The sequence below is a fragment of the Erpetoichthys calabaricus genome, chromosome 3 (genome assembly GCF_900747795.2).
Source record: "Erpetoichthys calabaricus chromosome 3, fErpCal1.3, whole genome shotgun sequence".
Taxonomy (NCBI): domain Eukaryota; kingdom Metazoa; phylum Chordata; class Cladistia; order Polypteriformes; family Polypteridae; genus Erpetoichthys; species Erpetoichthys calabaricus.
Window position 1 is genome coordinate 117,710,397 of NC_041396.2, and position 26,732 is coordinate 117,737,128.

The window sequence follows — 26,732 nt, forward strand, 5'->3', positions numbered from 1 at the left end:
ATATGCGTATATATATATATATATATATATATATATATATATATATATATATATATATATATATGCGTATATATATATATATATATATATATATATATGCGTATATATATATATATATATATATATATATATATATATGCGTATATATATATATATATATATATATATATATATATATATATATATGCGTATATATATATATATATATATATATATATATATGCGTATATATATATATATATATATATGCGTATATATATATATATATATATATGCGTATATATATATATATATATATATACGTATATATATATATATATATATATGCGTATATATATATATATATATATATATATATATATATATATATATATGCGTATATATATATATATATATATATATATATATATACAGTGGTGTGAAAAACTATTTGCCCCCTTCCTGATTTCTTATTCTTTTGCATGTTTGTCACACAAAATGTTTCTGATCATCAAACACATTTAACCATTAGTCAAATATAACACAAGTAAACACAAAATGCAGTTTGTAAATGGTGGTTTTTATTATTTCGGGAGAAAAAAAAATCCAAACCTACATGGCCCTGTGTGAAAAAGTAATTGCCCCCTGAACCTAATAACTGGTTGGGCCACCCTTCGCAGCAATAACTGCAATCAAGCGTTTGCGATAACTTGCAATGAGTCTTTTACAGCGCTCTGGAGGAATTTTGGCCCACTCATCTTTGCAAAATTGTTGTAATTCAGCTTTATTTGAGGGTTTTCTAGCATGAACCGCCTTTTTAAGGTCATGCCATAGCATCTCAATTGGATTCAGGTCAGGACTTTGACTAGGCCACTCCAAAGTCTTCATTTTGTTTTTCTTCAGCCATTCAGAGGTGGATTTGCTGGTGTGTTTTGGGTCATTGTCCTGTTGCAGCACCCAAGATCGCTTCAGCTTGAGTTGACGAACAGATGGCCGGACATTCTCCTTCAGGATTTTTTGGTAGACAGTAGAATTCATGGTTCCATCTATCACAGCAAGCCTTCCAGGTCCTGAAGCAGCAAAACAACCCCAGACCATCACACTACCACCACCATATTTTACTGTTGGTATGATGTTCTTTTTCTGAAATGCTGTGTTCCTTTTATGCCAGATGTAACGGGACATTTGCCTTCCAAAAAGTTCAACTTTTGTCTCATCAGTCCACAAGGTATTTTCCCAAAAGTCTTGGCAATCATTGAGATGTTTCTTAGCAAAATTGAGACGAGCCCTAATGTTCTTTTTGCTTAACAGTGGTTTGCGTCTTGGAAATCTGCCATGCAGGCCGTTTTTGCCCAGTCTCTTTCTTATGGTGGAGTCGTGAACGCTGACCTTAATTGAGGCAAGTGAGGCCTGCAGTTCTTTAGACGTTGTCCTGGGGTCTTTTGTGACCTCTCGGATGAGTCGTCTCTGCGCTCTTGGGGTAATTTTGGTTGGCCGGCCACTCCTGGGAAGGTTCACCACTGTTCCATGTTTTTGCCATTTGTGGATAATGGCTCTCACTGTGGTTCGCTGGAGTCCCAAAGCTTTAGAAATGGCTTTATAACCTTTACCAGACTGATAGATCTCAATTACTTCTGTTCTCATTTGTTCCTGAATTTCTTTGGATCTTGGCATGATGTCTAGCTTTTGAGGTGCTTTTGGTCTACTTCTCTGTGTCAGGCAGCTCCTATTTAAGTGATTTCTTGATTGAAACAGGTGTGGCAGTAATCAGGCCTGGGGGTGGCTACGGAAATTGAACTCAGGTGTGATACACCACAGTTAGGTTATTTTTTAACAAGGGGGCAATTACTTTTTCACACAGGGCCATGTAGGTTTGGATTTTTTTTCTCCCTAAATAATAAAAACCATCATTTAAAAACTGCATTTTGTGTTTACTTGTGTTATATTTGACTAATGGTTAAATGTGTTTGATGATCAGAAACATTTTGTGTGACAAACATGCAAAAGAATAAGAAATCAGGAAGGGGGCAAATAGTTTTTCACACCACTGTATATATATGCGTATATATATATATATATATATATATATATATATATATATATATGCGTATATATATATATATGCGTATATATATATATATGCGTATATATATATATATATATATATGCGTATATATATATATATATATATATATATGCGTATATATATATATATATATATATATATATATATGCGTATATATATATATATATATATATATATATATATGCGTATATATATATATATATATATATGCGTATATATATATATATATATATATATATATATATATATATATATATATATATATATATATATATGCGTATATATATATATATATATATATATATATATATGCGTATATATATATATATATATATATATATATATATGCGTATATATATATATATATATATGCGTATATATATATATATATATATATATATATATATATATATATATATATATATATATATATATATATATATATATATATATATATATATGCGTATATATATATATATATATATATATATATATATATATATATATATATATATATATATATATATATATATATATATATATATATATATATATATATATATATATATATATATATATATATATATATATATATGCGTATATATATATATATATATATATATGCGTATATATATATATATATATATATATATATATATATATATATATATATATATATATATATATATATATATATATATATATATATATATATATATATATATATATATATGCGTATATATATATATATATATATATATATATGCGTATATATATATATGCGTATATATATATATATATATATATATATATATATATATATATATATATGCGTATATATATATATATATATATATATATATACACATACATATATATATATATGCATATATATATATGTATATGTATATATATGTGTATATATGTGTATCAAATGTATCTTTTTATTCTAAAATAGTGAAAATAAGAACACTTCTCAAATGGGAGTTGTGCAGGATCGAACTCATGACCTTCTGATGTGTAGTCAGCGAATGATACTGTTACGCCACGGAAGCAGTGATAGTTAATTCATATCAATGTCTCACACTAAAGCGGGTTTTTTTGGTGGTGGCTTTTTTTTGTATCTTTTGTGAAAGAGTGTCTTTGATATTTGGACTTCAGGCTTCATACATTATATAGTTTATGCCTACATTTTGTCAATTGCTACTAGAATATATAACACGTTTCTGTTTTAACAATGTGTTTACACAGATTACTGTAGAAATGCAACACATATGAAATGCGTGTGTTTCAAATAACAATCTTATTATTTCTACTCTAAAACTCCACTTCACTCCCAGATAATCAATCAAGGCAAGAGCTGGGAAAAGCCTGTTTACGTTCTAAGTCGTTGGGGGGATGGAATAGCCAGCTGCTGGCAGCTTGTCTTTATCAGTACATTTAGATGACAAAAGACGCTGGCGGAGAGGTGAGAAAGGTTTTAAGAAGCGATTTAAGGTGGGCCGGATATACGAGTTTTTTCGTAGGCTCTGGTAATTCTAGTGTTAATTGGTAGGTCAGGATAGATAGAAACAAACAAAACAAAAAACCTGCCCAAGTAATAACAGAGGTTGGATGTTGTACAATCATGTTACCATATTTCACACAAACTAGGTCAGTAAGTTCAACATACACTAAAGTTTACATAAATTTGAATTTACATTCACCATCATTTATTATTATCAAATATAATTACAATAAGAATTAGTCGACTTTATAAAGATTAACATAAAATAATTGAGTTGTTTTTCCATGAACGAATCTTCTGGCATCGAGTGACAGGATTTGCAGATTTATGATTCAAGTTTCATTAATGGAGAATTGTCGATAACCGACTAGGGCACGTAGTGAGAGCTCATAACACATAATATGAAAATTCAGCAAAATTCTTGACTCTTAATGGTTTTGAGGGTTTGACCATACATATTGAACACTGGGAGGACTAGGCCTTAAAACACATTTATAAGCAAGATTAAAATAGCAAAGGAGGAATACTAATTACACAATTATTTCTGAAAAACTGGTAGCAGGGTCTGCTATGATTTTTTTTTTTCAAAATTTAAGCACAATTGTCAAAGGAAAACCAAATTCACAAAAAAAGAGAAATATCCATATTATTAAAAGCATAACATTAAAAGATAGAAAACGGAGAACTGCAGTCAATTTTAAATTTTATAAGCTGGGATGTCAAAGGTTTCAACTTCAAATTGAAAAGAAAAAAAAAGTGTTATGACATCTTAGTTAACTGAAATCAGATGTAGCCTTCTCATCAGAGACCCATGTGCATATTACAGATCAAATAAAGTTAGACAGGTACTTTAATGGCCTCAGAGAAAAGCTCTGACTCTGGAGGATGCTGTATTATAGTAGGAAAATTAACTAAGCTAATTCTGACTAAAATATATACACCTACTGTATATAAGAGAAGATATTTTCAACAATCACAAACTTGCAGTGGAAGGAGATTTAACTCTATGCTTAACCCCAATAATAACTACTTTTTTGGTTTTGTGGTTGAAAAAACGTGACCTAAAACATTTCTTAAAGGATGATAAAGTTTCTAAACCTTGAAGATTCTCCACAAATATTTGGCAATATATTTTCTTTTTCTTCACTGCATAGTTATTTGTGAATTAGTCATCATTTTTCTTTTATATCAATAAAAATGTACGACCTTCTGTCAAGACTTAGTTATGATGCTGCTGTTATTTATGACCATGTTCATCTTAGCCTAGAACTTTTATTTTCAAACACTACTAAAAGAAGCACTAATATAATTGGTTACTTAACCCATTGAGATTAACTGATTTTTTTTTTATATATATATTTTTTTTAGTAAGTTTGTTTACACACAATTTTTTTATTAAAACAAGCATATCTGTAGAGATATGTGATTTTAAATGCTTGTCAAGTACCCTCTTAGGATTCATAGCAAATACAAATAACATGGCATACTTAAAACCCTAATATTGAAATGCACGTTTTTTTGGTATTAAGAGGAATGTGTGTAATAAACATGTATTCTCCTCCAGCACAGCTTGTTAGTACTATCAGTTTGGGATGAGGTTCTTCAAACATGGTCTGGTTCTATTAATCAATATTGGGCGAGTCAAGATTATGCAGCAATATTATCAGCCTCCAGTTTTATAAATTAACTTGTTCAGTGACATACCTGGTAGTTGTAAAGAGTTGGCGACAGTATCAATTGACTTAGACATTTTGGAATCTCCACGGACACAATTTTAGTAGGAAATTTGGTCTATGACATCTCACTATGTTTTAAAAGTTACACTACTCAAAAGTTAGTAAGAATGTAATCCTCTACTAATGAATAGTGTGCATTGCTGGTTCATTGGTTCAGTCCCGTCACATCAAGTTAGTTCTCTGTTACTAGTTTTGAAATTAGCTCTGAGGGACAGTTCTTGCATTACTTATGCTCATAATTATTAAATTAATTTGTGCATGTACAAAATAGAAATGTAATGACAGATTAATGTGTAAAAAAAGATGTGATGTCACTCTGTACACAATATTAAATGTTATTGGTTTCACTTTACACGGTCCCATCAGTATATATAGTTTGAAAAATATTCAGTCTTACTTATGTGTCTAAAGCCGTACAGGTGCTTATTAACACTTAATCCTTGGACATGCAATGTCCAAAAAGAGTGCAGATTTTTGTCTTGTTCATCAGTTTTCTTATCGCTCCACAAAAGAAGTTGATCTAAAGTTAAATAGCAATTCTAAATTGGCTCAGTGGGCACAAGAGAGCCTTAAATCTTCTAGGAGTAAACTGACAAAAATCAAATAGAACTAATGAAATTCCCTGCAATTTAGATCAAAATATGTCACCTCAGCAGCAAACATGGAGTTTGGTTGTAAACTATTGCGATAAATCCAAAGATATGTGAATAAATGGTTATTGAAAGGAATGCACACTTGAAAAATGTCTGCATTGGAAGAATTATGTCATCTGCACTGACTGTCATTTGAATTCAAGGTGGCAATAAACTAAATTATTTTGATTCAGATGAAGCTATTGTGTTGAGAGAGAAAAAGAAACATTGTAAATGTATTTCTAATTGTTAATTACAATAATTAACTTTTTTTTTAATCTATCATATTCTGAATGGTTTAGGTTTCTATACAACTTGGTTTTGAACATTCTATATGGAGTTTTTTCTACTTTAATAACAGTATTATGATAAGACCCCAACTTGCACTGTTATAGGTGTGGGGACTAGTTACCAAAATAAAATACTAAAATTAGAAATGCAGATATCTCCCAGCTTCATTCCTTAGGACGAGAAAATTATTTTAATATAATTTTACAAATAAATGAACATGCATAAACACTTAATTCAAAATGATGCAATTTATTTAAAAAAAAATATCTAATTGCTACTTTCAGGCTACTGGGCTACTTGGTAACTTTTTTCTCCCCCCATGCGCCATTTTATTATAATGCTTATTGTTGATGTTGGAAGAGTTGGTAAAATATATATATTTGCACAAACAAATTCAGCAAGTTTTCAACTAATGACTTTCTTTGTCCTTGGCTACTTTCTTATTCTGGATGCATTATCTAGTTTTATAGTCTGGCAATGTGGAGTCAAGGTGATGTATGCAATTGTATGATACCTTTTTCGGCTAGGACAAATACAGTATGTTAAGACATTTAACACACAAAATTTAGGTTGAGTTGAAGTAGGGAAGGATGATGCGAAATTCTTCAGGTTAGTCAAAATCAGAATGAACTCTCTTCTACGCAGTGATAATTTTACATCTTTAGTGAAAAAACCTTTGCTGACTGGACAGCATCTAATTTCCCTGAATAAACTCGATACCTAGTTACCCAAGTCCTAGGTGAAACGGCAGTTGTACTTGACAAGAAAGATGGCTCCAATTTGGTTCTACAGAAGTACCTCTAAGTTTAGAGATCATAACTGAGTGCTTATTCTCATGATCATTAGATTTGCATATTGCTAATTGCATATTCTGTATATGTCAAGTGCAAATACTTATGTGGAACAATCTACAAGGGCCTAAACAGCTATCCATGCCAATTGACCGTAGGGCAAGGTACACTGTATTAACAATGTTGCTGTTCACAGATTACTTTGAGTTTGGAATGAGGTCACTTGGTGTACACAAAAAAAGTGGTGCTTTAAATAAAACGCATTGTAAATATAATAAAACATTGAACTGTTTATTATACAGCTAGAACCACTTTTATTAGTTTTATTGAATAAAATGAGTCACAGTACTTTAATATATACCAACACAAAGTTTCAGGAATCCAGATATCTTAAACCCTGAAACGTATCCACATAACAAACAGCATAAAAATTACCATTCTGATCTTCAGACCGCAGACTCTTCTTAGCCACTTCTGCAAGAGCTCCGATCCCAAGACCTACAGCCAGACCTTAAATGAATAGATAAACACAAAAACTCACTAATATTTACTTTAAAATTAATATACTGACATTAACAGTAACCAGAATTTTTAGTAACATCAGTCCCACTCTAGATACAATTAACACTAGAATTACCAGAGCTTACGAAAAAACTCGTAGATCCGTCCCACCTTAAATCGCTTCTTAAATCCGTTCGCACCTCTCCGCCAGCGTCTTTTGTCATCTAAATGTGCAGATAAAGACAAGCTGCAAGCAGCCGGCTATTCCATCCCCCCACCGACTTAGAACGTGCACGAACTTCTCCCAGCTCATGCCTTGATTGATTATCTGGGAGTGAAGTGGAGTTTTAGAGTGGAAATAATAGATTCTTATTTGGAACACACGCATTTCATGTGTGTTCCGTTTCTACAGTAATCTGTGTAAACACATTTTTAAAGCAGAAACGTTTTTCATATTCTAGTAGTAAATGACAAAATGTAGGCATAAACTATATAATGTATGAAGCCTGAAGTCCAAATATCAAAGTAACACTTTCACCAAAGGTTACAAATATAACAGAACATGTGTGCTTTTATTCAAAAATATAACTGCAGAAAAAAAAGTCGCCTTAGTGTGCGACATTGACACTCGTTTACTAAAACTGCCACTGTGGCGCAACAGTATCAGCTGCTGACTGGGAAACAAAAGGTCACGAGTTCGATCCTGCATGACTCCCTTTTAAGAAGTGAACTGCTCTTATTCTTACTATTTTAGAATAAAAAGATACATTTGATTTCAGTCTGTAACAGCCGGTGTAATTTATGATACTTGTAAAGGTTAGCTTTTTTTTTTTTTTTTTTTATTCACTTTTCATTCTCTCAGTCGCGTTCAGGATCCTTCCCTACACCCCCATCTGACACTGCTGTTTTCATATAAAGACGCACTATAGCTCTGCAGTGTACTTGTGACTGCATTCTCGTACCAATGCTTGCGAACTGAAGTGTCTGCGTGCACTTTTCGTGGCGTTACACGCATATTTTTTGAGCATGCCTGTGTCACTCAAACACAGGAACATATGTTGATGTAAAAGTATAACAAAACAAGTGCACTTTTATTCAAGACTATAACCGAAGGAAAAAAGAAAGCAAGTTACAGTAAGCGGTTGATATGACAGCTTGTGTGGTGCAATGCTAAGAACTGCTGATTTCCATTCCGTGCTATATAAAATCATCACATTCAAATGTTAACAGTTCCCACACACCCTTCCTACATTAACGACATGTGTACTTGTTGCAGTGTACACACCTCTTTGTGCTATGGTTCCTATTACACTGAACAAGCACCTGTAATTTGCAGCTCTATTCATTATCTCAAAACACCACGCACATTCACAGTAATTCCCAGTTATGTCCACCACTCACACCCACAACCATACAGAACTGATTCCACATCAGAGAATTTCCAGTTCCAGTGTAAATTCACACCCGATCTGACGCTGTTAGTTTTCAAATAATATTGCATTAGTGCGATGATGTTTTCACATATATTGTCTCTTTCAGGTGTGTAATAGAAACCACAGCATAGAGAGAACTGTGTACATTGTAACAGGTACACACGTTGTAAATGTAGGAAAGACGATCCTTGCGTGTGTGTGAACTGTTAACTGTTAACATTTGAATCTGATGATTGCATATAGCGTGGCATATAACGCGGACATTTTAAAAAAAGAAAGACAAATATATGTGACGTTTTGAAGAAATCGTTTCATGACGTGAATAGTAGCAATCAGAAAACATCGTCGAAGTAATGCAATATTATTTGAAAACGAACAGCATCAGATCAGGTGTGAATTTATACTGGCCCTGTTAGAGTCAGATCAGAAGCTGAATAAGCTCCTGTTCTGACTAAGTAAAAAGCATGAATTAATCAACAGAAATAACCGCAATCGACATTTTAAACGATTTACAGTGCATACCAATTTATAAATTTTATGTCCGTTTGAGGTTAAAAAGAAGAAAAAGAAAAAAAAAAAAAAAAAAAAACACTTTCTCCCCAGCGGGGAATCAAACTCGGGTCTCTGAGGCATGGCAGGGCTGCTGCGCTCTGAGACAGTAAATCTTAGCGTTATGCCACAGAAGGTGTTGTATTGTACTTGAACCTTTGTTCAAGTATTTGATGTTTGGACTTCAGGCTTCACACATTCTATGCCTACATTTTGTAACATTTATTACTAAAATATAAAAAGTTTCTGTTTTAACAATGTTTTAACACAGATTACTGTAGAAACGGAACACACATGAAATGTGTGTGTTCCAAATAACAATCTATTATTTCCATTCTAAAACTCCAGCAGTTCAGTCACTCCCAGATAATCAAAGAAGGCATGAGCTGGGAAAACTTAGTGAATATTCTGCGACGTTGGGGGATGGAATGGCCGGCTGCTCGCTGCTCATCTTAATCGGCACATTTAGAGGACAAAAGACAGGTAGAACGGTTTTAAGAAGGGCCGGATCTATGAGTTTTTTCGTAGACTCTGGTAATTCTAGTGTTAAGCAGTGTTATGGCAACTACTTTATAAAAAGGTTTAAGGCAAGGTAAATATTGTACATTTGGAGTAGGGTTGCATCAATACCATTTTTTTTAGACCAAGTATGACTACAGATAGTTTGTTAGTATTTAGTAATACCACTGAACTGAGTCTGGAAGATAGCATTTGTTTATTTTCTTCAATTGTCAACTTCACCGTTACCAACCAACAAAGACTCATTTTGAATCATTTTATTGCAAATTAAGTCAAAGTACGGTACATCACATACAGTGTATCCGGAAAGTATTCACAGCGCATCACTTTTTCCACATTTTGTTATGTTACAGCCTTATTCCAAAATTGATTAAATTCATTTTTTTCGTCAGAATTCTACACACAACACCCCATAATCACAACATGAAAAAAGTTTACTTGAGGTTTTTGCAAATTTATTAAAAATAAAAAAAACTGAGAAATCACATGTACATAAGTATTCACAGCCTTTGCTCAATACTTTGTCGATGCACCTTTGGCAGCAATTACAGCCTCAAGTCTTTTTGAGTATGATGCCACAAGCTTGGCACACCTATCCTTGGCCAGTTTCACCCATTCCCCTTTGTAGCACCTCTCAAGCTCCATCAGGTTGGATGGGAAGCGTCGGTGCACAGCCATTTTAAGATCTCTCCAGAGATGTTCAATCGCATTCAAGTCTGGGCTCTGGCTGGGCCACTCAAGGACATTCACAGAGTTGTTCTGAAGCCACTCCTTTGATATCTTGACTCTGTGCTTAGGGTCGTTGTCCTGCTGAAAGATGAACCATCGCCCCAGTCTGAGGTCAAAAGCGCTCTGAAGCAGGTTTTCATCCAGGATGTCTCTGTACATTGCTGCAGTCATCTTTCCCTTTATCCTGACTAGTCTCCCAGTTCCTGCTGCTGAAAAATATCCCCACAGCATGATGCTGCCACCACCATGCTTCACTGTAGGGATGGTGCCAGGTTTCCCCCAAATGTGACGCCTGGCATTCACACCAAAGAGTTCAATCTTTGTCTCATCAGACCAGAGAATTTTCTTTCTCATGGTCTGAGTGTCCTTCAGGTGCCTTTTGGCAAACTCCAGGTGGGCTGCCATGTGCCTTTTACTAAGGAGTGGCTTCTGTCTGGCCACTCTACCATACAGGCCTGATTAGTGGATTGCTGCAGAGATGGTTGTCCTTCTGGAAGGTTCTCCTCTCTCCACAGAGGACCTCTGGAGCTCTGACAGAGTGACCATTGGGTTCTTGGTCACCTCCCTGACTAAGGCCCTTCTCCCCCAATAGCTCAGTTTAGATGGCCGGCCAGCTCTAGGAAGAGTCCTGGTGGTTTCGAACTTCTTCCACTTACAGATGATGGAGGCCACTGTGCTCATTGGGACCTTCAAAGCAGCAGAAATTTTTCTGTAACCTTCCCCAGATTTGTGCCTCGAGACAATCCTGTCTCAGAGGTCCACAGACAATTCCTTTGACTTCATGCTTGGTTTGTGCTCTGACATGAACTGTCAACTGTGGGACCTTATATAGACAGGTGTGTGCCTTTCCAAATCATGTCCAATCAACTGAATTTACCACAGGTGGACTCCAATTAAACTGCAGAAACATCTCAAGGATGATCAGGGGAAACAGGATGCACCTGAGCTCAATTTTGAGCTTCATGGCAAAGGCTGTGAATACTTATGTACATGTGATTTCTCATTTTTTTTTATTTTTAATAAATTTGCAAAAACCTCAAGTAAACTTTGTTCACTTTGTCATTATGGGGTGTTGTGTGTAGAATTACGAGGAAACAAATGAATTTAATCCATTTTGGAATAAGGCTGTAACATAACAAATTGTGGAAAAAGTGATGCGCTGTGAATACTTTCCGGATGCAATGTTGATTAAATTACAATGCCATTTTTTAAAATGGCTCAAATTTCACAGAAAAAAAAAAAAAAAAATCATTGTTTCAAATCTTGCAACATGGGATGTAATGGTGTTCACAGTAATCTGGCAAAACATAACATGAACATTTCTCTTACTGGTATCCCATTTTTTAAGATGGCTAGCTCACTGGCATAAAGGTATACAGGTCAAACGTCACTGGAGAACACCTACCACTGGAAAGGTGTACGACTCTTTTGAGAAAGTAAATGGCAGATTCTTTTTGATGAACAGAAGCATCTCTGCATGTTCAGCTGTAAGTTTGTTTCTGGTTTCATTAACAATTTCACAGTGCACTAAATAATCTCTCACTCTCTACACTACTGCATGGGGCTGAAACATATTTCCTTGACATATGAGACAAAGTAAAAAAAAAAAAAAACAGTACTGACAAGTACTAAAGTGGTTTGTCTGAATGAGAAATGCGTTCTCCCTCAGGTATGTTCCAGCTACAGTAATCCCTCCTCCATCGCGGGGGTTGCGTTCCAGAGCCACCCGCGAAATAAGAAAATCCGCGAAGTAGAAACCATATGTTTATATGGTTATTTTTATATTGTCATGCTTGGGTCACAGATTTGCGCAGAAACACAGGAGGTTGTAGAGAGACAGGAACGTTATTCAAACACTGCAAACAAACATTTGTCTCTTTTTCAAAAGTTTAAACTGTGCTCCATGACAAGACAGAGATGACAGTTCCGTCTCACAATTAAAAGAATGCAAACATATTTTCCTCTTCAAAGAAGTGCGTGTCAGGAGCAGATCATGTCACAGAGATAGAGAAAGACAAAAGCAAACAAATCAATAGGGCTGTTTGGCTTAAGTATGCGAAGCACCGCGGCACAAAGCTGTTGAAGGCGGCAGCTCACACCCCCTCCGTCAGGAGCAGACAAAGAGAGAGAGAGAGAGTTTGTTTTTCAAGCAAAAATCAATACGTGCCCTTCGAGCTTTTAAGTATGCGAAGCACCGTGAAGCATGTCCTTCAGAAAGCAGCTGCACACAGAAGGTAGCAACGTCCCTATCGTCTAGGTGTGCGAACAGCCCCCCTGCGAACAGCCCCCTACGTCAGCGCAAGAGAGAGAGAGAGAGAGAAAGTAAGTTGGGTAGCTTCTCAGCCATCTGCTAATAGCGTCCCTTGTATGAAATCAACTGGGCAAACCAACTGAGGAAGCATGTACCAGAAATTAAAAGACCCATTGTCCGCAGAAACCCGCGAAGCAGCGAAAAATCCGCGATATATATTTAAATATGCTTACATATAAAATCCGCGATGGAGTGAAGCCGCGAAAGGCGAAGCGCGATATAGCGAGGGATCACTGTATATGGCAGCAGCTACTGGAACATAGCACACTGATGCCGCTGTATGTTCATCTATAATCTCATTCAACATGCACTTCAACCTACTACTTGGCTGGTCCTTTCAGGGACTTTTGGCAGGCGATACCACATAATCCTGTCCAGTTGCCTCTAGACCACACAATTTCTGCAGCTCCAGCAACACCATCTCTTTGGCTTCCTTGGCTGTACTGATATTTGAAATGAACTGATCCTTATATCTATAACAGGAAACATTTTTTTTCTGATGATATGCACGCATATCTAAAGCATATAAGCATATGCATGTAAGCATATCTAAATATATAACGCGGATTTTCCGCTGCTTCGTGGGTTTCTGCGGACAATGGGTCTTTTTACTTCTGGTACATGCTTCCTCAGTTGGGTTGCCCAGTTGATTTCATACAAGGGACGCTATTGGCGGATGGCTGAGAAGCTACCCAATCAGAGCACGCAGTTAAGTTCCTGTGTGCTGATTGGCTCAGCGATGGAGCGCCGAATTCGATTCCGCTGCGTTAACCAGAAAGTCTCGTCTCGCTCATTCAGCATCAACATGCTCCTGCTACTGCTTCAGAGGCCGTGCCCAAGTGCCAACGGAATATGCTAACGATTGCCGAAAAGGTAAAAGTTTTGGATATGTTGAAGGAAGGGAACGGCTACACCGCTGCAGGACGCCATTACGGCATCAATGAGGCCACAATTCTTTTTATTTAAAAAGGAGGAAAAGAATATAAGATCTACGGCCACAGTGTCCTTTAACAAGGGTGCAAAACGAGTTGTAAGTGGATGCAATAAGGCGGTAGTCCAGATGGAATCTGCTTTACGGATTTGGATTGAAGACTGTCGGAAGAAGAACAACGGCGGTGCTACACAATCACCTGAAGAGGCTCCTTTAGAAGAGCTGTAACGCTCTCCTTTGTTGTGCAGTAAAATTAAACTCATCGTTATTGGACAAGTCGTCGTGTCATTGTTGGTGAGTAACCATAATTAATTTTCTACATACATTGCTTATTACATGTACATAGTTTAGTGTCACTGTACACACATTTTACTGTATACAATTTATCTTGCACTGTACGTATTTATTGCTGGTGGCCTGTCTGTCATAATGGCTGTAACATATGTGATATCGGAGACGCTTGATATCTTTAAAATAATATTTAGGTTTTACTGTATATAAACAGTGTGTTTACATACATAATTTCAATGAATCTTACCTAATATCTAAGAGAATACAAAGGGTCTATGCTGTATAATTGTGCGGGAAATGTTTATAATAGTGTGGGAGAGTTTATAAGGGCTTAAAATATATAAAAATAACCATATGAACATTTCACCTTTCGTGGGGTGTTCTGGAACGCAACCGCCGCGATCGAGAAGGGATTACTGTACTGTGTTTTGCAAAGAAACACTCTTCATGTCTATAAAAAACACATTTATTTGTAATATGAGCCACTAAAATTGGTATGTATATTAAGAGACCCTTGAGCATTTCATTTCATTGATTAAAACACAAAGTGACAACTGGGCATTTGTGTCCAAAAAATACTCTTTAATTACAAAAAACACAGTGTAGTTTAAATGCTGAATTTCATTATATTTCTTATTTCAAGTAAGTAATCTTAGCATTTACCATTTAGTTTCCCCATTAAAAACAGCGTATGTGACCTAGATAAGACAAACAGTGGCACGTCCACACATGTTGCTTGTAACTAAAGTGCATCACATAACCTATTAAAAGGGGATACCTTCAATCAAGTAGAGTGGTGATGCTGAATGTCCTCTAAGCATGAATAACCCAAAATGCTTAACTACTTTATGCCCAGCTGTCATAGCATCTGCAACGCTTCACTATGAAAAAATGCCCTCTGCTACAGCCAGCTGGATTGCATGACCAACACAGGAAACGCATGGGACTCGAGCATCATCGATGCCTTTCATCATATTTTTGATATGGTCACGGATCATAACGTGCACATAACTTTTCAGAATGGCCCATGTGCCAAACTTTTCCTGGAAGGCATCTGCTATTGTGTGACCTGTAATGGAAGCCTCAAAACTTTTTTGCATGCAGCATAATACACTGGAGAGTGAAAGTCTCATTTATCCATTTTGCAGTTAAGCTGATGATTGGACAAACAGCGCTGCTCCACAAGTCAGTGGTGAAGCAGACAGCTGTTGTGTCAGGCACTAAGCTGCAGACATGCTTTTTTTTACAAACTTGTGTATCCATGGTAAGACGATTTCTGTGATGCAGGCATGACTTGGAATGTTGTACTTGGGTTCCTTCCATCATCTCAAAAGTATGTATATTTTTCTTTTAGCTGATCCTGTTAGGGGTCGCCACAACAGATGATCTTTTTCCATATCTTCCTGTCCTCTGCATTTTGTTCTGTTCAACCCAGAACATCCATAAACCTCCTCTTAGGCCTTCCTTTTTTCCTCTTAACTGGCAGCTCCATCCTGAACATCCTTTTCCCAATATACCCAGCATCTCTCCTTTGCACACATCTAAACCAAAGCAATATCACCTCTCTGACTGTGTCTCCCAACCATCCAACCTGAGCGGACCCTCTAATGTATTAATTTCTAATCCGGCCCATTCTTGTCACACCCAATGAAGATCTTAATATCTTTAACTCTGCCACCTCCAGCTCCGTCTCTTATTTTTTGGTCAGTGTCACAGTCTCCATCTCATATGACATATCTTGTCTCGCTACCGTCTTTCATTGTCACAGTCACCAACTCATATGATGTAGCTTATTTCACTACTGTCTTGTAGACCTTCCTTTTCACCCTTGCTAGTACCAGTCTGCCACAAATCACTCCTGACAGTCTTTTCCATCCAATCCACCCTGCCTACATTCTCTTCTCTAGCTTTCTTCCACACTCCCCACTGCTCTGTACTGTTGATCCCAAGTATTTAAACTCCTCCACCTTTGCCAAATCTACTCCCTTCATCCTCACCATTCCTCTAACCTCCCTCTCATTCACACACATTAAATTGTTTTGTTCCTACTGAACCTCATTCCTCTCCTCTCTAGAGCAAATCTCCACCTCTCCAGGGTCTCCTCAACTTGCTCTCCTACTATTGCTACTGTATTAACAATCTAATAATAAAACTGGAAGTTAGGTGATACTATGAACATTTTACATGAGATCTTTGAAAAGATATTGTGACCTTCTGGTGTTCAAAGGAATGAAGGTATAATTGTATGTATTGCTTTAAAAAATGATGTGTTAATGTATATACAGACAAACAGAAAAAAATAAGATCAGAAAAGGATAATTATTTTAACAATATTAATTCTCTTAGTTAAGGTGAGATTAAAAGATGAATGTCTATTAACAACTTGTTTGTTGCTTTCCATTATATTGCATAATTTAAATCTGAATTAATTCTGAAGGGCAAATATATTGGACTTGAACCCAACTCTTCCTAGTATAACAAAGATATCCACATTTAAATTTAGCAAAAACTCTGTGTCCTTAAATAGACAGTGTGATATAAGTGTCAGGGACTTTGAAAACTCAGGGATACCTGACTAAATAGTTGAATATTTGATAACTATCTACCTTTAATAAATTCGGACTGATATTTTGATGTTATAGAAGGCAGCACATTCTGTATTTTTACAGACTCTTTCACAGGGTCTTGGATTCATTTTATTTATTTATTTTTTAAAAGCAGAGCCTTACCTAAAGTATCAGCAGACGGGTGGCGCTGTATGTGTTCTGTTCGAGATATCTGAACAACAATTAAACTGCCTTGACAAATTTGACAATTAAGTGTGCCACATCTCAACAAAACTGGCCTATGGGAAAGGCAAGCTGTTTCATGCAGACAGACAGACAAAGACTTTGTTTCGTAATAGGTGCATCACGTGTCATATGTGAATGCAGCTAAAAAATGTAAAAAACTTTTTCACTTTATCTGTGTATTTCCAGGGTGGCCCACGGAGGGTGCAGATATGAAAAGTGCCTTGTAGAGACAGAAACAGAAAGAAATGATTGGCATCCATCAAGCAAATAGCATCTGTCTATTCATCAAGAGTGGTGTGGATCGACTTATTAATTCAAGATGAAGGAAATTCTAAGAAAATTATTTATAATCATTAGATTTAAAGTGAATAGGAAAAAAGGGTCTGAGGTTCAATCCATCATGAAACCATCATGAGCTTGTCAACAATGGTATCAAACGAGGGAAAAACCTTCACTGAAAAACTGAGAAATTAAAGAGACACAAAAATAAAAATAAAAAAAGATCTTGGTGAAAAAATTATAGACAAAGTAAATACATCACATCATGAAAACCTATCAACCAGCTGGCACTGAAACCACCAAACCCCAGTGATGCCAGCCTATATAATTTTCTAAACCAGTTTCTCAATTTTTTTTTTTCTGTGGCGGCACACTTTTTGTAACCAAAAACATCCCAAGGTACAACATTATTTTACTAATTGCAAACACATTATATTTCATACACATGCTCAGCTGTATGAAGGGTGGGGCTACTGGGGAAGCCAGTAAAAAAGCTACTCTGAGATCAGCATTCACAGACATGACAGTCTGGGGCCAAACAGAACCTGAGTGAGTTCCCTTGTTACAGACGGTGAAGAGACAAACAGGCATAAAGTTTAAGGTAAGATGCAGCCTCTCCTAATTTAAATCAAAGTCTAATGCCAGATACAGGTCAACTAAAGGTGTTGGAAAAGGATTTAGTGGTGTAAGTTAACCACAACATTCATGTCATGCCAATAATATCTCTCTCTCATATTATATTATGCTGCCTGTCTTCTGGATGCACAACCCTAAAGCCTGGATTACCAAAATCCTTGCTTCAAACTGGTTTCACTGGTGCTTCATCCCTCAAGCCAAGGAATACCTCCACGACTTAGGCATGGACTTCAAGGTGTTGCTTAATATGGATAATGCTGGTGGCCACCCATTGGATTTGTTTTACGAGGAAGTTCAGACTGAGTTCCTCCCTGCCAACAGCACCTCCCTCATCCAACCTATGGACCAAGGCATAATCCGTGTCTTCAAGGCTCTTCATACCCGGATTTCTCTCCAATACCTTGTGGATGCAATGGACGCGGACAAGAATTTTACATTGAAGGGTTACTGGCATAACTTTACAATCGCGACATGCCTGTCAGTCATCCAAGTTGCTCTTAAGGTGATGAAAAAGGAAACCCTCAACGCCTGCTGGAAGAAACTGTGGCCAGAGTGTGTCCATGACAACAAGGGCTTATCACCCGAAAAAATTCAGCATGACGCTGTCAACAAGGCAGTTGAACTGGCAAAGATACTGGGTTGCGAAGGTTTTGACAACATCTCTCAAGATGAGGTGAACAACCTTATCGATGCCCACTCTGAACCCCTGACAGATGAGGATTTGTTGGAGTTAAAGTCTGCCAGCGAAGAGGAGGTGGAAGAGACAGATCCAGTGCAAGAGGAGGAGGAGCAGGGCCTGACATTGGAACGTCTGTCCCAGATTATTCGGATATCGAAGGAGTTACAAGGGATAATTGAAGCATGGGATCCCTATATGGTTCGGGCTCTCACAGTTAATAATGGCATCAATGCTACCATTCAGACATATAAAATGCTCCTCGCCACCATGAAGAAATGACAGCAACTTCCCATCACAATGTTCCTGAAACCTATAAAGAAAAGCCAGCACGAAACCCCACCAGAAGAAGACCCGTCCAAAGATACGACTCCTCCTGAAGAGCCTGAAGAAGAGGCGCCACCCGAGGAGTTTTAAATCCTCTGCATCGTACTGCACAGCTACTTCATCATCAATATCATTCATCATTGGTGAGTACCCGTACATTTTACTGTATTTTAATCAAATGAAATTATTATGTATTTACTCTAATTATAACAAAGAAAACGACAGCACATACCAAAGAAAACGCGCTTGCATGAATTACAGTGCACAGTGGTAATATTGGTATTTTACATTCTAGCACCGCGGGAGACATAGCAGTACAATACTGTACAGTATATGGGTTTACCTTTACATTCTGTTTTTAGGTAATGTATTAAGCCGAATTTGCAATGAAATTAAAGTGCTTTGGGGACATACTGTATTTAGGGTTTAAACTATAAAAATAGGCATTTAAAAGGCATTTTTTTTAACCACATCCAAAAGTCGTGTTTTTTCACAATTCGCGGGTGCTCTAGGAACGTAACCATAAACGAATTTTGGGGGTGTACTGTATAGGGTTTTTTTTCCCCTACACTCTTACATGTTGCTGCCCCCGCTAGTGATGAAAACATGACATGATTTCTTACTGTCCCAACTTCCTGTTTATATTGTTTCACCAATCAGGTTGAGCTGTACAGCAATCTGAGTAATATTTTTTAAAGAGGCTGCCTCAACTATTACGCACTGGTAACACAGTACTAAGGTGTTTTACAGTGTTAGCCATTATGGATGTAGTGAGAAGTCAAGCAAAATTACACCTTTTTATTGACTAACTAAAAAGTTTACAATATGCAAGCTTTCAAGGTAACTCAGGCCCCTTCTCTCATCAATATGTGAACAGCCCCTTTCCAAGAAGACATTTAGCTTCTACAAAACCTCAGCAAATACAAAAATGTTATAACAAAGAACAACCATCTCTCCCCCAAAACGCATACTGTACATTAAAATTATGAAAAATAAGGTAAATAAATTAATAAATCTTCTGATTTGGTTTAAAAACAAAGAGTAGTCACACTGAGGCATTATAAAAGGTATACGGCAGAACGTATGAAGGAGCACCAAAAAGTGTGTCTTGACACATCTCCGCTGAATAATTTTCTGGTCAAAAGTAATCTATAATAGTGTGCCAGACAGAGGATAAACAGCATTGATTACTTCATGAATTAACTTTAAACCAAATTAAATTTGCAGTTGGTGTTAGCCACGAAAAAAATTACAGATGTCATAGCTGAAGTCGCAGTTCTGCTTTTTAAAAAATGTGATACTCAAGTGCTGAAGTCAGATAAAAGTTTTATAACTCCAAACTTATCAAAAAAAATAGCAAACTCTAAGACTCTGACAACACAGCCTAGGATGATACTTGGAACTATTTCAGTGTTATAAAGTTTATGTTCGTCAGAAATTTTGTAACCCAACTTGGTTAAATGAAATGCCTGATGGAGAAAATATCTTTAAAATAATACTGCTACAAAATAGAACTCATGCACTAAAGGCTAGTTAAAGGGATGAGCTTTTTTCATTCACTTTTGTTGACAATATATCATAATATCATTGTCTTATTCAAGGAATCTTGGTGTAATTTTTTATTCCACCATCTGTTATTTAACCCACGTAAATCAAGTTAAGAACATTTCATACTTCCAACCCTGCAATATACTCCATGTTCACTTATTCCTAACCTTTTCAGATAGGACAGGACAACGAAAAACTTGCCCATGCTTTTATCATATCCCACACTGAATACCCTAATTCTCTCTTACTCTGTTGTCAAATGCTTATCTTTTGTTTCAGCTGAAACTGGTAGCAAGATTCCTCACTCAGATCTTAACAGTGAGCAAGAAATGCCTGTTTTGTTCCATATTGACTGGTTCACAAACTTACATACTTATATCAAAATGTGGTTTTAGGGTAAATCAATGCAAATGTATGGGGGTGGAGGGTTATGTCAGAATTTAATACAACTTAAAGATATATTTTTGATATGTAGTAGAAAGATACACTAAAGTAACTTCACAAATAATGACACATTTTTGACTAGACTTTAAAAAAAAAAAAAAAAAAAAAAAAAAAAAAAATGTTAAAAAAAAACGTAGTATTTAATGAATTATGACTACATACTAAAACAGCAACTTACCTCCAAAATTTGCCAGTCTTCCAATTCTAGTAACTGGCACTTTCCTTTCTCGTGCTCTTTCACTGAGCTGAACAGAGAAGAGGGAAAATAAATTAGTTATGATACAGAGTATATACTCTACAGTCTAAGTATCGTTTACAGCAATATGGGGTCATGTTGAGGCAAAACCTATCCTGACAGTACTGGGCACAAAGCAGGAGACAGCCATGGACAAAGTGCTTGTCCATCACAAGGCCCATTCACAATATTATTCCCATATACCATGCACATATGTAAATGCAGACTTGAAAATTCTATCCTGACAATGACCAGGTAATTTATTTGAATCTAATACTGTGGTTCGATAAGGCAGCTTTAATTACTGCAGGACCTAAATAGTGTTATAGAATATAAAGATAATTTTGCAAAGTTGTTAATTTTTTACCAGACCTGATGGTGTAGAAGCCTTACATTCATCTCTTCATAAATTTAGTGAAATACACATTTGTTTTTCAAAAACTTGGCAGTTTTTGAAAGGTTATCATAGTATGGGTTAATTTAAAAATGATATTATGTGGTAACATCAAGTGGAGGGCTCTTTGGAGTTTGACGTCAAAGTCTCTTTATTTACAAAGTTTAAATACAATGAAACTGTACATTTCATTATTTCTACATGGCCTACTATCATATGTAAACTTAAAACTACATAACCACTACAAGAAAAACAATACGAGATATAGAGAAGTTCACACCTAACAAGAACTACTAAGTCTTCCAAAAAATATTTAAATAGACAAGGGCACGTCAGGAGCTTTAATAACTATAGACTTAGTCACCCAAACTTTGTGTACATATAATTTAATTCACTTTTATGAATATGTTAACTTTGGCTGTTTTTCTAACTAGACACTGTGGTTGAACTTCAGATTAAGTCACCAACACTGACAGTAGGCATATCTCTATGCTTTGCCACTCAGGATGAAATCATGATGAACAATTAAGCAAAAATATAGGAAACATTGTAAGTCCACCTCACAAGTTACTGGTTTATGTCCTTTTTCTGAACAGCTGTAATAGGATTGAAATACACTAATAATAATTTCCTGACAATCAAAAAATTAACTAGAGGAAATTCATCATATGATGATGACACTTTAAAATTTTCAGAATTAATGGTGTTGGCCAAATGGGTTCTATCACGGTCAAAGAATCCCTAAATTACAGTCGATACAATATTTTTCCACCGCAGGAACAAAATCATGCAGCTAAGAAAAGACTGACAGCAACAGCTTTTTAAGAAAATGCTGCACACATTTCATTCTGTTCCAGCTTTATCTTCCATCATGTGATGACAGAGTTACAGTATAATACAGTCCGTTGAAGATCCTGCTTTAATATCCACATTTTATCAATTACAAACATTTTTATATGCAAACAGCATATATATCAATGGGGAAGTAGCACCATTACCAGAGAAAAACTAGGAGTTTTTTGATGGACTAGATAGCTCAGAAAAGGGGAAAAGTCAAAGTACCTGAAAGTGCTTCTCTAAATGTTTAAATCCAAGGAAAGCATGTGAGATTCTTGCTCCCATTAAGTTATGTTAAAATACTTTTTCTCAAGGTGAACACCTACTATTCCAATTGTTTAATATTTCATCCATCCCATTTGGCCATATAAATTAGATAATGTCTAAGCCCTACAGTAGAGTGACTCTATATTCACATTTTCCTTTATGAAAGTACAATTTCAATTGTGAAATACAATCAAGTGCTTTGCCTGTTATTCACTGGATACAACTAATATTTCTCCTATTTCACTGAGCCACACACAATTACATTTGTGTGTTGATTGTGCCCTGCATGTTCATCTTTTCAGACTGTATTAAATAGCAATGGATAGCTCAAAGTTACTTTAAAAGGTGTCACAGCCACAGAAATTGCTAGATTTACATTTTGAGTCTCATGCCCCTAGCTTCCCGATAGCCTCTCTATAGCTCAACCTAGTAAACTAAGTAAGTAATTAGACATTACAGTAATGTTAAAATTACCCAGGCTGTTTTTTATTTACTGTACTATATTTCATATAGTGATTAGAGCATTTAGAAGAAAAAGACTGCTCAATACATTTAAACTTGTATATTACCATTGTGACATGCGAGTTACTGTCTTGCACCACTGGGAAGATGCAGAGTCCAAAGGCTTCAAGAAAACCAACATTACTCCAATCCAAACATGAACAGTCAGGGTATTTATACAAATGGGAGCTACCACTTTTTTAAATCTTTTATTGAATTTATTAAAAGCATATTACATTCCATACAATCAAGTCAAACTTTATAAAAAAGAAAAAAAAAAAAAACCCTGGAAGGCTAACAGCCAGAGTAAAACTGTTGAGAGTAGTAAAGAGAGAAAGGAGTCTTTTCCCCCTCAATATAAATGCTATTATATATGCTATTACAAATGTTATTGATCAGTTCCTTCCAGGTTTTAAAAAAAGTTTTGAACAGGTCCTCTAAGTGAGAATTTGATTTTTTCCAATTTCAAATAGTATATAATATCAGTTACCCACTGACTTAACAGAGGTGGGTTAGGATTCTTCCAGCTGAGCAAGACAAGTCTATGTGCTAGCACTGAAGTAAAGGCAATTACAGTTTGTTTGTCCTTCTCCACTTTAAGCCCATCTGGGAGTACACCAAACACAGCTATTAACACTAGAATTCCCAGAGCCTATGAAAAAACTTGTAGATCCGTCCCACCTTAAAGCTTCACACTTCTCCATCAGCATCTTTTGTCCTGTAAATGTGTCGATAAGCAGCAAACAGGAAGCAGTCTGCTATCACATCCCCCACCGGCGCACAGTTTTCTCAGCTCAAATCTGTTTACCTGCGTGTCAGTAGCTTGCAGTTGTATAGAGTGAGAAGTTAAGCAAAATAACACCTTTTATAAATACTATATCGTTATTTGGAACACATGCATTTCATGTGTGTTCCTTGTCTACAACGATCTATGTAAACACATCATTAAAACAACTGTTTTTCATGTTTTAGTAATAATTGACAAAATGTAGACATGAAGTGTATAATGTGTGAATCTGTTTTAAAGATTTGTTTACACAGATCGTTGTAGACACGGAACACACATGAAATGCATGTGTTCCAAATAACGATATAGTATTTATAAAAGGTGTCGTTTTGCTTGACTTCTCACTCTATACAACTCCAAGCAACTGACACGCAGGTAAACAGATTTGAGCTGAGAAAACTGTGCTGCAGTGGGGGATGTGATAGTGCTTATCGACACATTTACAGGACAAAAGATGCTGATGGAGAAGTGTGAAGCGATTTAAGGTGGGACAGATCTACGAGTTTTTTCGTAGGCTGTGGTAATTCTAGTGTTAATGGGTTCGGAGTGATTGTGACACCAAAGCTGTCTGATAGGCATTTAAAAATTTTCATCTAGAATAATGTTAGTTTGGTACATGCCCAAAACATGTGGCCCAGTGAAGCTAGAGCTTGATGCAATATTCGCAGGTTGGATCTTACTCTGGAAGCATTTTGGACAATTTGAAACGAGATAGATGTGCGCGATAAAAGATTTTATGTTGAATAATTGAATGATGGAATGTTGAGTAAGACATCCTTTTCCCATTACAGTATATTCTGGGATCTTTAAAAGGAAATGACTACATTTTTTTAAATATTACAAAAATGCCATCTGAGACTGATCAATATCCCATCTGGAATAGAAATAGGTGGGAGGTGAGGAAAACTGGGAAGATTTCGTTTAGCAAAGTTTTGAATTTGGAGATAGTGAAAAAATTGTGTTGATGGGAAATTAAATTTGGAGTGTACTTGTTCATTGGATGCAAAGACATTATTTATATACATATCTCTAAATGATTTAATCCCATACGTTTTCCAAACATTAAAAACTCTAAGTTCAAGAGGATGGAAAGAGGTGGTTATCATGTAGAGGTGCCACAGGTAAAAATATTATCTAACTTGAAGTGGTTCCTACATTGGTTCCATTTTGAGTGAATGAAGGAAAATTGGGTTGTTAGTATGTTGACAATACCTTATATTTACTTGTGTACAAAGCAAGGAATATAAAGAATTACTGCAGTATTTTATTTCTATTGTGGACCTAGCTAGTGTGTGTTCATCTATTTGTGTCAATGTCCAGGCTTTTATAGCTTACTGTATATGTGTGCTGCCCAATAATAAAATTGAAAATTAGGTAAAGCCCTGCTGTCTTCTGATTTAGGTCATTGTAGGGTTGCCTTCTGAATGTGTGGATTTTTCGAATTCCAAATAAATGAGGTTATGATTGAATCTAATTTCTTAAAAAAAGATTTGTTAATGTACAGTAATCCCTCCTCCATCGCGGGGGTTGCGTTCCAGAGCCACCCGCGAAATAAGAAAATCCGCGAAGTAGAAACCATATGTTTATATGGTTATTTTTATATTGTCATGCTTGGGTCACAGATTTGCGCAGAAACACAGGAGTTGTAGAGAGACAGGAACGTTATTCAAACACTGCAAACAAACATTTGTCTCTTTTTCAAAGTTTAAACTGTGCTCCATGACAAGACAGAGATGACAGTTCTGTCTCACAATTAAAAGAATGCAAACATATCTTCCTCTTCAAAGGAGCAAACAAATCAATAGGGCTGTTTGGCTTTTTAAGTATGCGAAGCACCGCGGCACAAAGCTGTTGAAGGTGGCAGCTCACACCCCCTCCGTCAGGAGCAGACAGAGAGAGAGAGACAGATAAAAAAATCAATACGTGCCCTTCGTGCTTTTAAGTATGCGAAGCACCAGGCAGCATGTCGCTTCACGAAGCAGCTGCACAGAAGGTAGCCAACGTGAAGATAATCTTTCAGCATTTTTAGACGAGCGTCCGTATCGTCTAGGTGTGCGAACAGCCCCCCTGCTCAATCCCCCTACGTCAGGATCAGAAAAAGTCAGCGCAAGAGAGAGAGAGAGAGAGAGAGAGAGAGAGAGAGAGAGAGAGAGAAAAGTAAGCTGGGTAGCTTCTCAGCCATCTGCCATAGCGTCCCTTGTATGAAATCAACTGGGCAAACCAACTGAGGAAGCATGTACCAGAAATTAAAAGACCCATTGTCCGCAGAAACCCGCGAAGCAGCGAAAAATCCGCGATATATATTTAAATATGCTTACATATAAAATCCGCGATGGAGTGAAGCCGCGAAAGGCGAAGCGCGATATAGCGAGGGATCACTGTATATGGGGATGTTTTGAATTAGCAAAAGAAGCTTGGGAAGGATGTTCATCTTAACAATGCTGATTCTCTCTGCTAATGTGAGATGGAGGGTGGACCATCTATTCTCATCTTGTTTAATTTTTTTAGGGAGGATATTCATCTTGACAATGTTAATTGTCCCGCTAAAGTAAGATGGAGGGAGGATCATCTATGTAACTCTTGCATATTTTTTTCCATGCAAACAGCAAAATTTTATTGAAAAGGGATAAAAAGGAAGGTGTCCAATCTAATGTTTGCTAGAGAATTCACTGGAAACAACACACTTTTGTTCAAATTAATTTTGAGTCCACATATCTTTTGAA

General features: G+C 36.1%; 1 protein-coding gene across 1 annotated transcript in view; it reads right to left on the minus strand.

Annotated features, from left to right (window-relative positions):
• LOC114644763 (atypical kinase COQ8A, mitochondrial-like) overlaps positions 1-26,732 on the minus strand; it is a 257,203-nt gene that overhangs the window by 152,984 nt on the left and 77,487 nt on the right. Inside the window, exons 4-5 of the mRNA XM_051924269.1 lie at positions 21,167-21,233; positions 7,458-7,532 (exon numbers count right to left, since the gene is read on the minus strand). Of these exons, the coding sequence (XP_051780229.1) occupies positions 7,458-7,532; positions 21,167-21,233 (142 nt within the window). The remainder of the gene's footprint in view (positions 1-7,457; positions 7,533-21,166; positions 21,234-26,732) is intronic.